This window comes from Eptesicus fuscus, chromosome 18 (assembly GCF_027574615.1).
Source record: "Eptesicus fuscus isolate TK198812 chromosome 18, DD_ASM_mEF_20220401, whole genome shotgun sequence".
NCBI lineage: Eukaryota > Metazoa > Chordata > Mammalia > Chiroptera > Vespertilionidae > Eptesicus > Eptesicus fuscus.
In genome coordinates, this window is record NC_072490.1 from 26,511,837 (window position 1) to 26,531,895 (window position 20,059).

Genomic DNA, 20,059 nt, shown 5'->3' on the forward strand with positions numbered 1-20,059 from the left:
ACCAAGGCACATGCCCTCGACTGGAATCGAACCCGGGACCCCACAGTCTGCAGGCTGATACTCTGTCCACTGAGCCAAACCGGTCAGGGCTGGACTTAAAATATTTTAAGTCCAAAATCCTTTATATATGAACAGCATTATACTTTAACAAAGGCATTTTCATTAATAATAATGAAATTTATTAATAGTAAATTTAGTTTCTGGGATGGGATTAAGTAGACAGAGGAAACCAGAATATTATTTATTTATTTTTAAACGTGGAAACTATATATGGGTAGATACATATGTACATACTAGAGGCCTGGTGCATGAAAATTTATGCACTGGAGGGGGGGGTCCCTCAGCCTGGCCTGCCCCCTCTCACAGTCTGGGAGCCCTCAGGGGCAGGAGGCGACCCTGGCGATCAGGGGAAGGCGATGCCCCCATCACACCTCCACTGTTGCCACTGCCAGCAGCTCAAGCCTCGGCCAGCCATGGTTACCTGAGCCTCAGGCGGCCCTGGGTGGCTGGGGGGCTGAGGGGACTGGGTGTCACCATCTTGTGGCTGTGGGTGCCACCATCTTTCAGGGCAGGGCAGTCAATTAGCATATTCCCTCCTTATTGGCTGTGGCCACCGACATCTTTGCAATGGCGTGAGGGTCAATTAGCATATTCTCTTTTTATTAGACAGGATGTCAAGGAATCCTCATATAATTTTTTGGGTATAGAGGAACACAAAAATACTAAATATATGTGTTGAGATAAACCTGGAGAAAAACAAAAAACAGCCATGTAAGAAATTAAAATGAGGTCCAGGAAATGATGCTGTGGGATCTTCAAGCTTGCCAACTCAATGGAAAAGTATTTTCTGTCACTGTGTATCTGCAATAAGACTTTCTCTAGCAACACTGTCTAACAGAAACATCATGGGAGCCACATATAAAATTCCACATTTTCTAGTAGCTACATTTTCAAATATATTTTTATTGATTTCAGAGAGGAAGGAAGAAGGAGAGAGAGACATAGAAACATCAATCATGAGAGAGAATCATTGACTGGCTGCCACCTGCATGCCCCCGACACCCCCCCCCAACCACCACACACACACACACACACACACACACTGGGGATTGAGACAACAACCCAGGCATATGCCCTGACTGGGAATAGAATCATGATCTCCAGTTTCATAGGTCAACGCTCAACCACTGAGCTACACTGGCCGGCCAGGCTAGTAGCTACATTTTTAAAAAGAAATACGTGAAATTGATTTTAACAATGTATTTTATTTAATCAAACATATATCCAAATATTATTTCAACATGTAGTCATTATAAAAATTGTTAATGCAATATTTTATATTTTTTCCATATTAAATCTAGTGTCTATTTTGACTTTATTTCAAGTATTCAGTAGCCATATGGGTTATTGGCTACTGCGCTGGAAACAATTCAAATCTTGCTGAATTGTGTAGCATTCTTAGGGATTTATTTAGGATCTGGGTATTGATGTAATTAGGTAGACAATTTAACAGCAATATGGAGTTCGATAAGTTTGACTGTCTTGTGGGTTCCTAAAATCCTAAGCCTCTCCTGCCTGTATACTAACTTATGCCACTGATAAAAGCTATAGATACCTAAGAGGCTGTGAAATATTATAAGTATATTAAAGGCCCGGTACATGAATTCGTGCACAGGTGGGGTCCCTCGGGGTGGCCTGCGGGGAATGGGCCCCAGCTGGTGCCCCCAGGCTTGTAGCCCCAGGTTGCACCCCCAGCCTCACAGCCCCACAGCCCCACCTGGCACCCCGCCTTGGCCTGGCGCTGCCTCCTCACCTGCTCCACCATCCCGCCACGGTCCTGGTCGGGGCCTATCAGGGCCGGCAACGCCTCCATTGCTGCCTCCTGCCAGAGGAGCATCGCCGATGCCCGCCACCCTCTGGTGGTCAGCGCACATCATAGCGAGCAGTTGAACTCCGAGTTGGCTGAACGACCGCCTGAGGGGACAATTTGCATATTAGACTTTTATTATACAGGATATCACATAATTTGGAAGGACATCTTCTGTGTTGTTCCCCTTTCCTGATTGTACTGGTAAATTTGATAGTGTGTGCTATGAAAGTGTCGGAAAAGATAAGGCAAACTTGGATTTTGAATAGAAAGATAAATCCAGAAAGAGAAGTTTGAGGATCCAGTCTTGTATTTGTTACTCTTAAAAAAAGCGGGGGTGTGGGGGACATGGGACTGATTTAACAGAATAGGGAAAGAAGAGACAAGTCCTCCTATCCTTCCTGTCTCTTGTTTAATCTTACTGTTTTAAGAAGGGCACTACAAACTTGTGCAAATCTAATTAATGGCAACCAGGGGCTTTGTGAAAAGGCTTGAAACCACATCCTGTAAGCTACAGTTGAAAGCACTAGGAATATGGCTTTTGGGCTTTTGGAGATGAGAAGCTGTGGCTGGGTAGTGAGAAGGATAAGCAGAGGAGAGGAAAAGAGATAGGATAATTAGCTGTATTGGCAAGTACTTAAAGGGATGTCACATAGAGGAAGAAAAAGCAAAAAACAAACAAACAAAAAAACTATTCATGAAAGAGGGGGCAAACTGAATACAAAGAGAGTGGTTTCTAAAACTGCAAAATGGAAAAAAATGTCTGGGGAGGCAGGGAATTTTCTACTACAGGAGGTCGGCAGGGAGGGGCAATTCATGATGCCTAAGGCTTCTCCCAACTCCCATAGTCAATTTTATCTGTGCCCGATATACAACAGGGAGGCAGTGTGGAGGTTTAATAGTTCACCCGCCTTGATGTTTCAAGTCCTGTGACTAAATCTCTTCTCAACCTTTAGGAGTTGGGTCATCTTGGGCAAGTCTCTTGCACACTCTGGGTCTGCTTAATCTATAACATAGAAATAATACACCTCACAACTACTTCTGGGATTATTGGAATGCTTTGCAACCTGTAAGATTGCAAAACACAGGCATCTGTTTCCATGGGATAAGCTGAGAAGACCTCTTAATTTAGCCATCCTGTTTCTTTTTTCTTCTTCCTTTCTACTCTATTTCTTGTTTTGTCTTCCCACACCCAGCTATTCCTAGTAACACCCCTTAGATGCACCTTATCTTAGGGCTGCAGTACAGGAAAGTCTAATGTAAATGCACTTTTACTACCCAAGGCAGGGCAAGAGTCAATAAAGTCAAGAAGGAACGTCTGTAAGAACTATTGTCTACACTTTTCCATCCTGCAATCGCCATCTGTGAAATACGAGCCAACCACTGAAAGGGATTCCAAAGAAATCACAACTTCGGGATTGCTCTGCAGAGTATTAAACCACTATCAGAGACCTTTACCCTCATAAAATAATGTATCCATGCAAGCCATTCTATATGATCATATTTTGCAGCAGAAATCACCTATTTTTGAAAAATGGTCTTTAGAGTTCAGGTCTGAGAGTGGAGACTGAACTTCTTTAATTAAACCTTTACCCACAGGTTAACACACGATGATATCCTTTTATTTCTCTAACCTGACTCCCTACCCCCCCCCCCCCCGCCCCCCCCCCCCCCCCCCGCTCCCATGTGTTCAGGGAGATGGTATCAAGGGCACAGACTCTGGAGTCAGATTGCTTGGTTTCACAAACACCAAGTCCACTACTGTGGGGCGGGACATCATTTTACCTGCACAAACGAGGATAACTCCGAAATGACAGAGTTGAAGATTAAGTAAGCTCTTGACACGTGACCAGCACACAATAAATGGAGCTATCGGTATATCGTTCTGGCCCTGACACCAATAAAAGGCCGAAGGCATCTCCCAAGCTTTGGTTTTGGTGACTGCCCAGATCAACCAGAATTTAAATTCTTCTCTACAGTTGTTCCGGGAGTCTCCACAGCAAGTGAACCTGCAGGCTCGCAATCCGGCCAGACAGGTGAGTAGTAGGCTTCGGCTTCAGACTACCTCCTGGATACTCCGTGGCATTTGAGGTCAAGGTCTAGGCTGGAGAAATGCTTGAAAACTGGGCGTCAAAGAACTAAGAGTGCAACCTCCTGGGCTGGTTCAGCCACAGCCCTCGGGCGTCAGAGCCACATGCAGAGGGGCGTGGCCCTCCTCGCGCGCGTGCGTGCCCGAGGGGCGTGTCCTTCCCAGCACGCGCCGAGGGGCGGGTCCCTTCTCGCGCTGCGTGGACTCCGGAAACCACATCCGGGCTCTCCCTACTGCGCATGTGTGCCTGCGGGCGGGGCGGGGCGGGGCGGGGTGGGCGGGCAGGCAGAACCAGAAATTTCGGGGAAAGGGGGCGCCTGGGACTAGGAGGGCGGGGAAATGCACGAGAAGGGGCGGGGCAGGAGGCGGAAAAGTTGGAATCAGCTGACCGGGTCCCGTGATAACCGGGGAGGGAGACGCAGGCGCCGTAGAGCGCGGTCGCTCCCAGCCTGAGCGAAGATGGCGGCCTCCAGATTGAGCCTCTGAGAGGCAGAGGGAGGAGGCGGAGGGGGCGGGGAGGCAGCGCCGCCGCGGCACCAGGAACCCGCGGCCGCGGAGCCACAGAGCCCCAGCGGGGGAAAGGGGAAGTGGTGAGGGGGAGGAGGCCGGAGGTCGTCTCAGCCCACTCTGGACGCGGAGCCGGTGGCGGGAGGAGCTCGGGCTGGAGCCTCTCCAGCCTCCCGCAAGGTAAACCACTCTGGGCACCAGACTCCGGGGCTCTCGTTTACCTTTTCCCCACGCCGCGGGGACTGGGGGTGCGGGGGGAGGGAGAGAGGCTAAGGGCAGGGAAAGGAGGGATGTGTCTTGGCCGCTGCAGCCTCCGACTGCTAAGGAAAGCAATTACCCTCCCCCCAAGCTGCGGGTCTGCTGCCTCCGTCGGACCCCCGACACCCCCGGATCCTACTGACATTCGCCCCGGGCCATTCGCTCCGGGCGCTCCCTTGGTCAGCCCTACCCCGCCTTTTGTTTTTGCTTTGTTTTCTGGTTGTCTCTCCAGCTCGGCCCCTCACTCCCCTCTGCACATCTTGAACCCCACGCATCCCTTAATCCCCTCTGGGCTCCGCCCTCGGGATTCCCTTCCAGCCTCCTGCCTAGTCTGAGTGCTGTTCCTGATCGATGCTGGCAACTCCTGGTTTCCTCGGCTCAGCGACCCTCCTTTCCCCCCACCCGTCCCGCATATACTTTGTCTTTCTTTGTTTAGCTTTGTTTCGTTTTGTTAGGAAATGGGAGGGCGCCCACTTCTTCTCTAGTCTCCTCCTTTTCCAAAATCAAGTTTCTCCCCAAGGCTTTTCCTTTCTGCAGAGTAGCTTATTCACCGTGGCCTTTCCTTCGCTGTTGTGATTTTTGCCTCTGAATGCGGCCTTTGGAGTGGGTGAAGTAGCTCAGTTGTGATTGATTTAGTCCACTTAACGAGAGTGCCTTCCCTTAAATTGTCTCCCTATTTTTAGGGTGTTCAGTTAACCACTCATGTCTGGAGATTGTTTCCTTTATCAGTTGCTTAGGGGGAGAAGAAAAGTTAAAAAATGTACCCCTGATGTGGCGTTGTCTCCTAAAGCCATGATTTGCTCCCTCTGTTTTTCCCTTTGACCCAGCCCTGATTCCTCTCCAAAAGGAGGGCCCCTACCAGGTGCTGTTGCCTCTACTCTGCGCAGGGCTTGATAGGGTTATGTTGAGCCTCTTGGAGAGTAGTGTCTTTGGGAAAAAAGTAAAGTTTCAGAATAGTTTTTCAGGACCTGCCCCAGTGATTGTCTTTTTTTTTTACTGTATTTTCTTTCTTTCTTTGTGGCTCAGATAGATTTCTAGGTTTGAAAGTACTGTCTGCAGAATTTGAGGAAATTGCTCACAGTGGTCAGGTTTTGTAGGATATTCCTTGTATCCTGTGAGTCTAGGAGAATATGAAACAGGACTTGCCTTTAAAAAAAGTAAAAAGGAAATTTAGAAAACTACTTGTCAAAAGTTTGGTATCCTAAAAAGACTTGATTTCACTATTCTTTGGTTTCTGGAAAGTGCTTTATTGCTTGATTTAACTTATATAACGGAAAACCTCAAAAAACACTTCAAATGTACAATGAAACAATGTTTAAGAGGCTATGTCTCAAATTTGTGTTTTTTTTTAATATCGCAATGGAACATTAAGACCTTTTTTAGATAATGTTACATTATACTCCTACTTTGGAAATAGGAAGTAGAACGTATTGAGGGAGGAAAGGGGGAGTCAGAAGGTTACTCAAAGAAATATAAAGAACCTTTGTAGTCTAGTTAATGGAAAGTACCACCATTTGTATTCCACTGGAAGGCAATGGATATTTCTTTTTCTAAAGTGGTAGTAGTAAGTAAATAGTCCAAAAAATTTGATTTTTTTTTACATTGTCGTGAAAAAGTTATGGAATTGTGGAAAGCATAAGTTGTTTGTAAGAATTTAATGTTACCCATAAATAAGTAAAAGCTGGTTGCCTAGGTGACTATATTGGCGTCATTACATTTGTTAAAAGGTTAATAGTGCAGTTTGGTTCTCAGTAGATACTAAATTATGGTATAAATAAAAAGGATCTGTTTTAAGTAATTTGGCTCCATTCTTCAACCAGTTTTACTTACATGGGTGAATTTGAGGTTTCCATTGCACATAACTTTCACCTGTTTTCCTGATTGAAGTACTTAAGATGAGTAAAGTACAGGGCATACCTTGTTTGACAGCACTTCTCTTTAGTGCACTTCACAGGTGTTGCGTTTTTTACAAATAGAAGGCAAGTTCCTCCACCAGCAAAAAGATTACTACTCACTTTAACGCATACTCACTTAACTGCCTTGGTGTGGAACCAATCCTGCGCTATCTCCGAGTTATGCCAGTAGAAGCAAGGCTATGCAGATAAACTGCAGCAAAAATTTGGTTGTGACTAATAGTTTTAGGTCTAAATGTTGACTGTAATGTTTAGAAGTAATTAAAGAGGAGTTGTTGTTGTTTTTTTTTAATATATTTTTATTGATTTCTTACAGAGAGGAAGAGAGAGGGATAGAGAGTTAGAAATATCGATGAGAGAGAAACATCGATCAGCTGCCTCTTGCACACCCCCTACTGGGGATGTGCCCGCAACCAAGGTACATGCCCTTGACCGGAATCGAACCTGGGACCCTTGAGTCCGCAGGCCGACGCTCTATCCACTGAGCCAAACCGGTTTCGGCAAAGAGGAGTTGTTTTGAAAGATAACCTGTAAGTCAGTGCTTCTCAATTTTATCAAAATCAATAAAAACCTCCTTTTTATTCCAAGTAATTATAACACCTCTTTTACTATCCTGAAATAGTTTAGAAATAATATAACCACTGCCTTTGGCTCTAGGACAAGAGGAAGCTTTTAAAACAAAAAAGAACTGCACTGACTTCAAATTCATGACTTGTTTTTTGAAATCTGTTAAAGAGCTGAGACCACAGAACAAACCTCTAGCCCAAAATTTAAGGACAGAAAGAGTAGACAGAATTCACATTGACTTTTAGACAAAATTGGACGCTGGTAAGAGTTCTTCTAGAATAGCTGATGGAGTGATGAAGGGTCAGTGTGCCTTCTTCCAATCTCTGTCCACAAACCTCACTAGGTACTCCTGGAAAAGATTGGGGAGGGCCCTGGGGAGTATTTGTTGTGGTGCTGACATAGAGGAGAGGTTTCAGGAGGGGCAGAAACTCTGCTTTGATTCTTCCCCTCTGTCCCTTCTATGGAACAAAATCCTTAATCTTTTGAGGGAAGAGATTGCCCTGTTAGTGAGCATTCATTGAGTTGGGGGAAGAAAAAAAGGGGAAAGAATCTTTTGGGGAAGGAACACTGAGCCCCAAACTGTAGCCAGGGGATCACACCTTTGAGATCCAGGTACATCGAGTATGCATAAGACTGAATGTTAATGATAGCACAACAGAGACTGTATCCCCCAATCCCCTGCCACCAAGTTAAGAAGCTTTGAATAACAAGTAAATGCAGAATACTACTAGGAGCAGAACAAGATATACAAAGAGGCGCAGCACAAATAATCAAACAGACATTGCTTTAGTAAACCAACCTCCACAGGAGCCACAAGCTATTGTGCAGGTATTTGAAGCTTCTGGTACATTGAAGATAATCATAGCAACAACCAATCATAAACCCAGCTCGACTCCTAAACAGATTAACACCCTGCACTAAAGACCTAGCAAAGAAAAGGCGTGCCCATTTCCAGTCACAAACATTATTTACCTTAGTCTCTGCTGTCCTTATGCAACATTTTCAGCTTTCAACAAAAAATTACAAGGCATGCAAAAAGCAAAAAAATTCCCAAGAATAATTTTCAGAATTATACTTTAAATAATATAGATGCTGTTATCTGATAAGGGAATTTAAAATGATTATAATTAATATGTTAAAGGTATAAACAGAAGAGTGGAAAACATCCAAGATCAGATGGGTAATTTTAGTTGAAAGATGGAAACTATAAAAAACAACCAAAAGGAAATGTTAAAAATTTTATTACACAGTAAAGGGATGCAGAAAACCTTCAGGCTCATCAGTAGATTTGAACAACCAAGGAAAGAATCAATGAACTTTTAGATGTCAGTAGAAATTACCCAACCGAAATGCGCACACACACACAAATTAAAAAAAAAATCCCAGAGCTTGGGGGTAATATCACTCATTTTAATATGTACATAATTAGAATCCTAGAGGAGAAGAAATATTGAAGTATCTGAGGAAATACAGAATTTTCCAAAGTTAATGTCAGGCATCAAACCACAGGATCCAAGAAGCTTAGAGAACATGAAGCAGGATAAATACCTGGCTCCCCAAAACACAAGCAAAACACAGCTAGATATACTACCGTATTTTCTGGCGTATAAGACGACTTTTTAACCCAGGAAAATCTTCTCAAAAGTCGGGGGTCGTCTTACATGCCAGGTGTCATCTTATAGGGCGGGTATATCCCAAACTCTATATTTTAACTGGAAAAGTTGGGGGTCGTCTTATATGCTGGAAAATACGGTATATTCAAATTGATATAAACAAAGGACAAAGAAAATCTTGAAGGTAGCAAAAGTAAAGAAAAACATACAGAGGAGCAAAGATAAACGTTACAGCAAAGAAAAAAAAACACAGCAAAAATACCATTCAAAAATGAAGACAAAATATAGACACAAACAAAGCCAAGAGAACTCAAAGTATAATATCTTCATTTACATGATAGGTGCATTTCTGGAAAATATTATATGCATATTAAACTGGAAAACATACTTTGTGGGATAGTTAATTATAAATAGGTGTTTTTGTGTGCGTTTTTTAACCTATGTGAATGACCATTTGGATATTTGAAAATTAATTGAGGACAGTTCTTCAATCTGAGATGATCTTGTACATTGAGGGGTATCTAGCCCCATCAACTAAATACTAGTAGTGTTTCTAATAAAAGTGTCCCTTCTGGGGCCCCAACTATTACTTTAATTCAAAATTTTAATCATTGGTTTTCAGCCCATTTTTCTGCATCAGCAGTGTTCACATGCTCAGCACATGCCAATCGTAGTTCTTAGTCATGAAAATCATGGGAACTCCTTTGAGAATCATACATATAGGGGATATCTTTGCCCCAAGTAACTTAAGCCAACATAGTTGTGATAATTTTTTCTAATTTAAGACAGTTATCTATGCAAAGGTACATTTAAGTGGGGTTCATTCAGTAAAGGTCAACATCTAATTTGCTAATAGTTCTTTAAAGATAATCTTAACTTTATTGAACAGGCTACCTATTTGAGTTTTACTTGTACTTTTATGGACTACTTTTGAAAAGAGTGATCTCTAAGACAGTCTAAAATCAGAGGGATTTTGTAGTTTCAGCATTCTTAAGATGTCCTCAAGTAGATCACACTGCCTAAGCACTGTTCACAATTTGATCTTTTAATGAACAGATTAAAAACAAAACCCCTGAAACAATCTAAAATAATTATTTTGATGCTCTGTTTTTGTCTAGCAGAGTTGTCAGAACATAATTGAAGGATTAATAAGGTTAAGAATGTAGAAGACATTCTAATAAATTCTATACTAATTATATTAAAATTTAAATTCTTATACATGGATTTCAGACTTGTATTCTTTAGTCCTTTAGTGTATGGTGTTTCTCTCTTCCACAAACTTCTAGTCAAGATACAGAATGCATTTTGAATGTTTATCAAATCTTAGATTAGGTAAGCTGTTCTCCCCCCACCCCCCTCCAACCTTAGAGCTTCTGGGTTTAATTTTAAAAGTGGAATTTTACTTTTTTTAGTTAACTGATAGATTTGGGAGTGTTCTGTAAACTGTGAAGCACTGTGGCAGAGATAGGAATAATAGTGCTATTTCTGAGCCAAATTAGAAACATACATTGCTACTTTGTAGTGGGTTAAAAGGAAATTGTAGCAATTTAAACTATTTGTCTTTTACTAAATATGAAGAGAACAATGTTTGGATATTAGGATGATTAAAACTTTAAGTTGTGTTTGTTATATGCTTAGGGAATTTTGTTCCCCATTGTGCATTTACTATAGTGATAGAAAAGTAGCTACAAGTTAAAATATGGCCATTGAAAACCTCTTTTACCCAAAAGGGTCTGTTTACAATAATAGAGCAAGATTTTTAAGTAGCTGTTTGTGAGCTGATAAATTTATTAAACTAATATAATTGGCTCTTGCATAAGTCAAGTTAGCTTTTAAAATAAATGAAATAGAAATTAGGTCTAAATTATGTAAATGATCAGTACCATTGATTTCACAGACATGCTTAATTGAACTCATTTCTTAGTTCTTTTCAGGTGAATATTTCAAGGCATTTTTAAGTTTTGGAAAGGAAAGAGTCATAATCATGCATCTTGGAAACAATGTTATTTGTGTGTTTTTTTACAACCAGATTCGTGTCTATTTTGTAAGAAATAAGAAATACTCCCTCAGATGAAATCAGTATACATATGATTAAAATATGAAGAGACATGTCTTTTTCAATATTTGATTTATATTGAGTAGGTAAAGCCAACAAAATTAACTGTTATGGTATATATGCTTGCCCCTTTCCTCATTAAGATATTATTAACTGTTTCTTCAGATTTAGGGGTTGCTTTTGAATTTCTCTTGCCCTTTAATTTCATGAACATGTATCCAGTTTCTAATAGAAAAGGAATAGATTTTTTTAAAAGGAATATGGGGATCTTAGATAGTGTTGTCCTACCCCATGGTGGTAGAAGGATTTTAAAAAGTGTTTTGATATGACATAATGCAAACGTTTCAGTGTTATAACTTCTGAGTAATTATTTGGAGATATGATTGTCAGCTTAAATTTGATACTACCACTGGCTTTCTCTCTAACAACATTATCTCTGGAGTTAGGGATTCTTCAGCAAGAGAGCTAAAGTGAAATGTACTAAAATGTTTGCAATCTATTTTATAGCTGTTTAACAGGTTATTGTACACATTACATATACTGATTTCTTGTTTATTTAGGAGGAAATGCTTTTGCCTATACTTGAGTTACATATTAAAACATGAAGCTGAAAATTAAAAAGAGGTTAAAGTTTATAGCAGTTTTCCCCCGTACACAGCACATTCTATCTAAGACAGTCTAGTTGTAGCTTTTAATCTGGGTAAAAATTAATGTTCTGTTAACCATTCATATTTTTTACCTTTTTTTTGAAACTGAAGTAACTTGGTGATATAATTTACTTAGATTTTGAAGCCAGTTGCAAATAAAAGTAGGTCTTTAAGAAGCCAGTAATGAATTCTCTCCTCGGTTATTACTCAAAATTAATCACTCAAAGGAGATTAGCCTTTACCTTAGCAATGGTTCTGCCCCCTGCATTTTCAATAGGCTATTCCTATTATGTGAATATCTACCACATTTTCAGATGTAGTTTTACAATGGATCAGAAAACGTATTTCTGCTGTAGAGTTAGGTCAGAAAATAAAGGGAAAGGCAACTTCCCCAACATAATAGTTTTCACCTATAGCCAAGTTGGAAGAACTTTATAGTAGATACCCATATACTCACCTCCAAAATTTTCACATTAACATTTCACTATACTTGCTTTAATACATACAATCTTTCCATCCATCTTAGTTTTTGATGCATTTCAAGACAAACTCTTGTTTCTAATTCATTACTTGAGAACAAAGTTAATGATGAAAGAGTTTATTCTTTCACTAGAGGCCCAGTGCAAGAAATTCATGCACTTGGGGGGTCCCTCAGCCCGTCCTGTGCCCTTTCACAGTGCGGGACCCTTTGGGGGATGTCCACCTGCTGGCTTATGGGGATCAGGCCTAAGCCGGCAGTCAGACATCCCCTCTTGCAATCTGGGACCCCTCGCTCCTTACCACCTGCCTGCAGCAGAGGCCGGAGAGGCTCCTGCCACCTCTGCTGCACTTGCCAGCCGTGAGTCTGGCTCCCACAGAGGAAGCGCACTGACTACCAGGAGGCAGCTCCTGTGTCGAGCGTCTGCCCCCTGGTGGTCAATGTGTGTCATAGCGACTGGTTGTTCGGCCGGTTGTTCCTCTGTTTCGGTCAATTTGCACATTAGGGTTTTATTATATAGGATAGGATATGTGGACTCAAAGTGGGAAAATTGCTATCATACCTGCTTTCAGGAAATTTTGTATTTGTGTAAAAATCAGTTCCCCTTGGTTATGCAAAATATATGTTTTAAAGCATATTGCCTTTATTAATGCCAATTCATTCATTCACTAGTGTATTTTATGAGTACTGTATACTCATTCATTTTTGGCTAAATGACTGTTAACTAACATAAGCTACGTGTATACACTTAATTTTACTTTTTGTGCAAATTCTCTTGTTTAAGCCAGTGATGGCGAACCTATGACACGCGTGTCAGCACTGACATGCGTAGCCATTTCTGATGACACGCGGCCGCATGCCGAGGATGAAACATTTGCTGCTCCTGAGGATGAAACATTTGCGACTAGAGTCTTGGAGTTAGTTATTTCCTCAAAGTGACACACTACCCGAGTTATGCTCAGTTTTTTGGCGAAGTTTGACACACCAAGCTCAAAAGGTTGCCCATCACTGGTTTAAGCCCAGCTAAAATCTGCCTGGGTTCCTGTGATGTTAATTCCCTTCATCTTGCTTTCTGTTCTTAGTGTCAATTTGATGTAGGCTTCTGCTTAGTGGACTCTAAAGTTCTGCAATTTTGTGTCAAAATCATATCTTCTACAAGATCATTCTCATTTTATCCATAAATGATCTTAAATGGATTCTTAGTTTTACTGCCAGTCATAAATTAGATAATATGAGAAAATTAAATATTGTTTGAAAGCATGGAGCAAGGGAGTTCACTGAAAAAAGGGAATGTAGCCAAAATGCTGTATTGCCCTCAATTTGACTTTTTAACCCTTAGTACAGTTCTCTCAAAAGAATAAACTGAGAAGTTGCAAAAAAGTTCTGTTGGTGTTGTAATCATAGGATATAGAATGAAAACAACGAAAGTCGACTTGCAAAAATTAGAGATACTTTCCATGTGATTTAGTTAAAATTAGCATGTGAACTTGAGTTTTTCTCATCAAAAAGATGGGTAGGTCTTTGAGAATTTGAAGTGGGACACTTGCAGAAGTAAAGGAGATGAAATTTAAGTGATTAGTTTGAACAGATAAATTCTTGATAATTTAAATGGTATCTAAACTGGCAGGATGGCAAATGCTAGTGATACGGCTTCTGCCAAGGTCTCTTCCAACAATTTTTATCTTTTTTTTAGTTAGACTGTTTAATGCTATTTATATAATGTGCCTATAAGTGATGATTGGCATGATCTGCTAGATGATTGAGCTGCTTGATGATAAAAATTGTGAAGATGTTCATCAATATTAATTGGAATTATGGTTGCTTTAGACTTTTTGCCTGCAAGAGCAACTTAGAACCACTTTTAGAGTTTGTTAAAGAAATATGAAGAAGATAATGAGTAGAGGTTAAATTTTAAAATATTAAGTTGGTTTCATGTAAAGAAACATTTCCAATAATTAAGATTCCAAATTTCTAAGTGGGGATATTTAAAATGTAGTAAATAAGATTGACTTGCAAAATAGTAGTCTTTGTAGGAATAAAGTTGAAATAAAGAGACGCTTAAGTGTAAGTTATAATTGACAGGTAATATTTAAAAATTTCACTTATCATATACTTGATCATATATATTTTTTCCTTTTAAATGTTTTGGGAAATATAAATTTTAAAGAATAAAATAACAATAATGACACCCTTTGTGTTCTCCACCCAGTTTAAGAAAGATAATATATTGGTGTATTTTATAGAGAAAAGAAGACTTAGAATCAAGTAATTTAATAATGATAACTTGCTCCGAGAGAATCAAGTAATTTAATAATGATAACTTGCCCCCAGAATGCCTTAAGATGTACAGGGGTCTATAAGTAATATTTTTATTGATGATTTCAGAGAGGAGGGAGAGGGAGAGAGAAATAGAAACATCAATGATGAGAGAATCACTAATCGGCTACCTCCTGCATGCCCCGCACTGGGGATCGTGCCGGCATCCCGGGCATATGCCCTGAACGGGAATTGAACTGTGACCTTCCGGTTCATAGGTCAATAATCAACCACTGTGCCATTCAGCCAGGCTATAAGTAAGCTTGAAAATAAAAGCGGTAATAGAAATACTCAAAACAACTATTGCCTATCTGGGGTAATATACACTGAGTGGCCAGATTATTGTGATCTCTGAACGCATAATAATCTGGCCACTCAGTGTATTTAAAGTACAGTAATGATTATTATGATTGCAGTTAATAGTTTTGAGTGCTTATTCTGAGCCAAGCATCACACTAACTTTTTTATTCAAGTTATCTCATTTAGTCCTCACCACAGCCCTTTGAGACAGGTATTGTCATCTACATTTTAGGAATTGAACCCGAAATCTTTTTGGTGCATGGGAAAATGCCCCATTCCTAAACTTGTTTTAATTCTTTTCCTAAAAGATATGATTGAGTTACATATTGTCCTAAATCAGTGATAATCTATAAGGTCATTCTTTAGTTTTGTTTTTAATTATTCTTAAGTTTGCTTTGTTGTTGTGAGATTATTTTGCTTCTTTCCCAACCTCTTATGCCCATCCCCACCCCTGGACTCCTCAGGATATATTAGGCATCTCTGTTCTTTCTGGGTCATACCCTAAGTTCCCTGTGGCTGTCATTTAAAAATCTTTATTATTTTCTTCTCATTTTCATTTTCATTTTAAAGTTTCTCAATGATATCAACCAGTCTTTACTCAAACACATTTTCTTTTTTTTTTTTTTTTTTTTTTTTTTTTTTTTTAAATATATTTTATTTATTTTTTACAGAGAGGAAGGGAGAGGGATAGGAGAGCTAGAAACATCGACCAGCTGCCTCCTGCACACCCCCTACCGGGGATGTGCCGGCAACCAATGTACATGCCCTTGACCGGAATCGAACCTGGGACCTTTCAGTCCGCAGGCCAACGCTCTATCCACTGAGCCAAACCGGTTTTGGCTCAAACACATTTTCTTGTTGGTTTTCCCAAGATAGGCCCTTGGTAGAGTCAGTCATTCTGATGTCTTAAGTTATGGACTAGGAATCCAAATTCCACTCTTCGATATCATTCATTCACCTTTTCTGTTCTCCTTTTTCTTCCATTGTTCCAAACTTCAGTAATAGTAAGGGAAAAATATCTGTAGACCGATATTTTTTACTTTTTGGGCATGTTCTCAGAAATCCTGTATTTTATTTCGGCAATATTATCTGCTGCAAATGATTCAGAAGGCAGGGATAATGTTTGCTGGTTTAATAAGTTTTGGTTAGCTGCCTATGTCATCCCAGATACACGGTTCAGAAAAAAAAGAAAACACTCCAACTGGCAGGACTATATTTAGCTGTTTCCATACATACTTAGAGGAAGATGTCAGTTGACTGTTAAGAGAAATTTCCTCTCTGGTAACAATAAAGGTTTCTCTAAACTTGCTGTTACTTGTGGTTCTCTTACTATTCCTCAGAGCATGAATTGATCTTGTTCAGAAAGTTTGGCAAAACCTTGTTTGGGAGGAGTATCTCTTTAGAGAGCATCAGGATTTCCCATAAGTTTGCTGCATTTCACTCAGCCACTCAAATACTTACTGAGCACCTGTTTTTTGTCAGACATTCTTGTAGGCTCTGGGGATATATGTGTGTGTGTGTATATATATATATAACTCATATATGCTTAATACAAAAATACCTCTCTCTGGATATTCTGGTAGGATTAGATGAAAGGTAAATATAATGAATTGCACATTAAACTATGAAATGAAAGGTGCCATGGAGGAAAAATGAGAGGAGTCAGACGGAATAGAGTGTGTAGAATGAGGAGGGTGGTTACAGTTTAAAACAAGACAGTTAGGATAGGCTCATTCTAAAGATGACATTTGAACACAGATTTGAGGTGAAGATGTGAGCCATATAAGTATCTAGAGGAAGAGCATTCTACATAGAGTACAGAAGTCCTCATTAATTTGCTAATACAAAGACAAGTAGGAGGAATGATGAAAGCAATTTTAAAACAATTTTAAAAATGTTTTTACCACTCAAGTATATTCCCAAGAGAAATGAAAACATGTTTATGAAAACTGAATGTTTAGAGCAGTGTGATGGATAATAGCCAAAAAGTAGAAGCAACACCAATTTTCATCAACTGATGAGTGGATAAACAAAAGGTGGTATTATATATACACTAGAAGGAAACTAATTCATTCCAGAATACAGATAAACTTTGAAAATGTTATGCTAAGTGAAAGAAGCCAATCACAAAGACCACATAATACATGATTCCATTTATATGAGATGTCCAAAATAGCAAACCCATAGCAACAGAAAGTAGATTAGTGGATGCCAGGTGCTGGGAGTAAAGGGAATGGAGAGGGACTGCTAGCAGGGTTTCTTTTTGGGGTGATAAAAAAAATGTTCTAAAAATAGTGGTGTTTGTTGTATAGCTCAACATACCACCCCCCTCCCCCCCAAATTATACATTTTAAAAGGGTAAATTTTATGGTATGTGAATTGTTTCAGAAATAGTTACAAAAATGTTTTCTTGAAAGAAAATGGTTTTATTCTAATTATTAAAAGAATACTGGTTTAAAAAGTTAGATCAGTGTATAAAGATACAAAAAAGAAAGCTTAATTGACTCATACAAGGCATTCAGTTTACATTATTGGCACTTTGGTATGAATCTTAAAACATTTTTTAGAATGCATTTCTAGTTATTGAGGGTGAGAAAAAATAGCCAAGGCACAAAAGAAGAAACAAATGGCCATTTTCATTTTAAACTTTTATTCAGTATGGAGCAATGATGTAGTATTTTTAAAATTTATCATCGCTCTTTTATTAGTAGCCAGTTCAAACAATTTATCCTGTAAACTTAGCTAAAAATTTTTTTTTAATGAAATAAATGGATTCTGGATTTTATAGACTTCAGGGTTATAATCAACAGACTAATCAACTAAGTGTAAAATAGTGCACATAACGTGGTCCGTCTGCATGAAGCTGTTTGGAACTTCATACGATGTGTGATGCATCACACAAGTTTGACAGTCCTGAACTGTTCTATATCCTGTTTAACCAGAGGAGTTCACCAAACAAACTGCTATAAAAATTTGAATTTCAACACATACTCTTAATTTCTGTACTTGTTCTGGCATATTCATTCAATGGAATATCATGTAGCCATAAAAATCATTTTCCCAGAGAATATTTAATTCCATGGTGAAAATAGGTTAAGCAGTACGAATGACAATCTCAATTTTTTTTTTAAAGCCACCTATTTTTCCTAAATAGAAGAAGGGATGCTAGAATAATTATCTTTGGATGCTAGGAAGAATGATTATTTATGAACATTTTAGATTTTTTACTGTGGACGTGTATTTTAAAATGAGATTTTGGGTATATTTAAGTTAAATCTTACTTATTTACAACTAGAGACCCGGTGCACAAAATTTGTGCAGGGAAGGGTGGTGTCCCTCAACCCGGTCTGCACCCTCTCCAATCTGGGACCTTGCAGGGATCGGGCCTAAACCGGCAGTCAGACATCCCTCTCACAATCCGGGACTGCTAACTCCTAACCACTCGCCTGCCTGATTGCACCTAACTGCTTCTGCCTGCCAGCCTGATTGCCCCCTAACCGCTCCCCTGCCAGCCTAACCACTCCCCTGCCAACCCGGTCGCCCCCTACTGCACTCCCCTGTTGGCCAGATCGCCCCCAGCTGCCCTCCTCTGTTGGCCAGGTCGCCCCCAACTGCCCTCCCCTGCCGGCCGGCCGCCCCCAACTGGCCCCCCCTGCCGGCCCGGTCGCCCACAAGTGCCCTTCCCTGCCGGCCATCTTGTGACGACGTCGTGCGATGCCACCTAAGCTTTTATTATATAGGATAGCTTGCCTTTAAAGTGACAGCAAAGGGCTGCCACTTAGCACCTCAACAAAAACCTTTCCCATTGGTTTATCAGTTGGCAAACATTTTCAGGTGCCTATCATGTGCCAAGGCATTGTTTGGCAATGTGAGATTTAAACATTCATTTACTTGAACATATTTTATTAGATCACTACACTTGGAATATTGATAAAGGGCAGTTCTTATCCTCAGGAAGCCCAGTGCAGTGGAGGAGAGCAGGCAGTCACAATATGGCTGTAATACAGAGATGAATAGATCATTCCCTCTCCTTTAAAACCTATGGTCTAGTACAGTGGTTGGCAAACCGCGGCTTGTGAGCTGTGGTTTGCTGCTCTGTTGACTAATGAGTTTGCCGACCACTGGACTAGACTAAATGTTACTGTGTAGTTGGAAGCTGTGAGGATTAGGCAGTTGTGGTATATTGTGTGCAAAGAGGTAAAGGGTAGTATATGACAGTGGTTGGCAAACTCATTAGTCAACAGAGTGGCAAACCGCGGCTCGTGAGCCGCGGTTTGCCGACCACTGGTCTAGTAGAAAAAGTTGTGTCTTAAAATCAGTACCATATGGCAGGCTATAAAAGTATGATAAGAGAGATTCAGGAAAAACTCTAAGGATAACTCTGTACTAAATTCTCACCAATATTTTTATCTTCCAGGTTTCAGCACAAAATGAACATAATCAGGGAAAATAAGGATTTGGCATGTTTCTACACAACAAAACATTCGTGGAGGGGAAAGTATGTATTTTTGTTGGTTTTATTTTCCTGTGCTTCTATAAAGTATTATTGTAAACATTATTCTTTCAATATTTTGAGTTGTATGACACAACTCATTAATGCCATTCAGCCCTCTCTTAAAAGCATCTGTGCATATTTCAAACCAAGATGCTACATTTGGAATACTTATTGCTCTTTTTTCTTTTGACATTTCTGGTTTTCTGTGTCTGTCTTGGCAAGGAGTTTGGTAAGAATTAAAAATAACAATTAGAAGGAATAAGCCAGTTATCCAAACCCTTTTGATTGCTATCAATTAATGTTGAGGTTATGCAGTAGTAACATAGTATTAACTTCACAACTTTGTCACCCAGATAATAGCCTGTAGGTGATCAACAGATTTTCATGTCCATTTGACTGTCAGAGAAAATATATCAATAGTGCATCTTATAATCATTTTTAGGTGTGTAAAGAAATTTAAAAATTGGATTTGATCTTTTCTTTTCCATGGGAGGGGGCAGTGACATTTTTTAATAGCTTGCCAGGTCAGACTAAGGTGTAAATGCTTTGTTTCCTTTTTGTAAAATGGATGGTAATTCCTGCCCCTCAGATTGCTGTAAGGATTAAATGACATGATATGAAGTGTATGAAGGTTTTAAAATTCTGCCTAGAACACAGTGAGTATTCAATGAATAGCACCTGTTGACCATTAGGAAAAAAAAAAGTTTAGTCTCTGTTTTTTTTCAATAATAATTAAAATGAGTGTGCCACATTTTGACAAATAGGTGACTACATTATTCTAGATTAGGCCTCAGATAGACAAAACATGACATATGTACAAAGCCATTAACTTTAGTGTTTGTTCTTAACTTCATTTTTTAGGGAACAGTGTGGTAACTTAGAATGGTGCAACATCTGAATTCCGTAGCGTTTCTGGTTTTCATAGGCAAACCGACTGTATAATTTTGAAAGAT

At 39.8% G+C, this 20,059-nt stretch overlaps 1 protein-coding gene across 1 annotated transcript in view; it reads left to right on the forward strand.

Moving 5' to 3' along the window:
* Positions 1 to 4,388: 4,388 nt before the first annotated feature.
* The window catches only part of DNAJC13 (DnaJ heat shock protein family (Hsp40) member C13), a 111,234-nt gene continuing 95,563 nt past the window's right edge, over positions 4,389 to 20,059 (forward strand). Inside the window, exons 1-2 of the mRNA XM_008153130.3 lie at positions 4,389 to 4,643; positions 19,029 to 19,109. Of these exons, the coding sequence (XP_008151352.2) occupies positions 19,042 to 19,109 (68 nt within the window). The 5' untranslated portion in view covers positions 4,389 to 4,643; positions 19,029 to 19,041. The remainder of the gene's footprint in view (positions 4,644 to 19,028; positions 19,110 to 20,059) is intronic.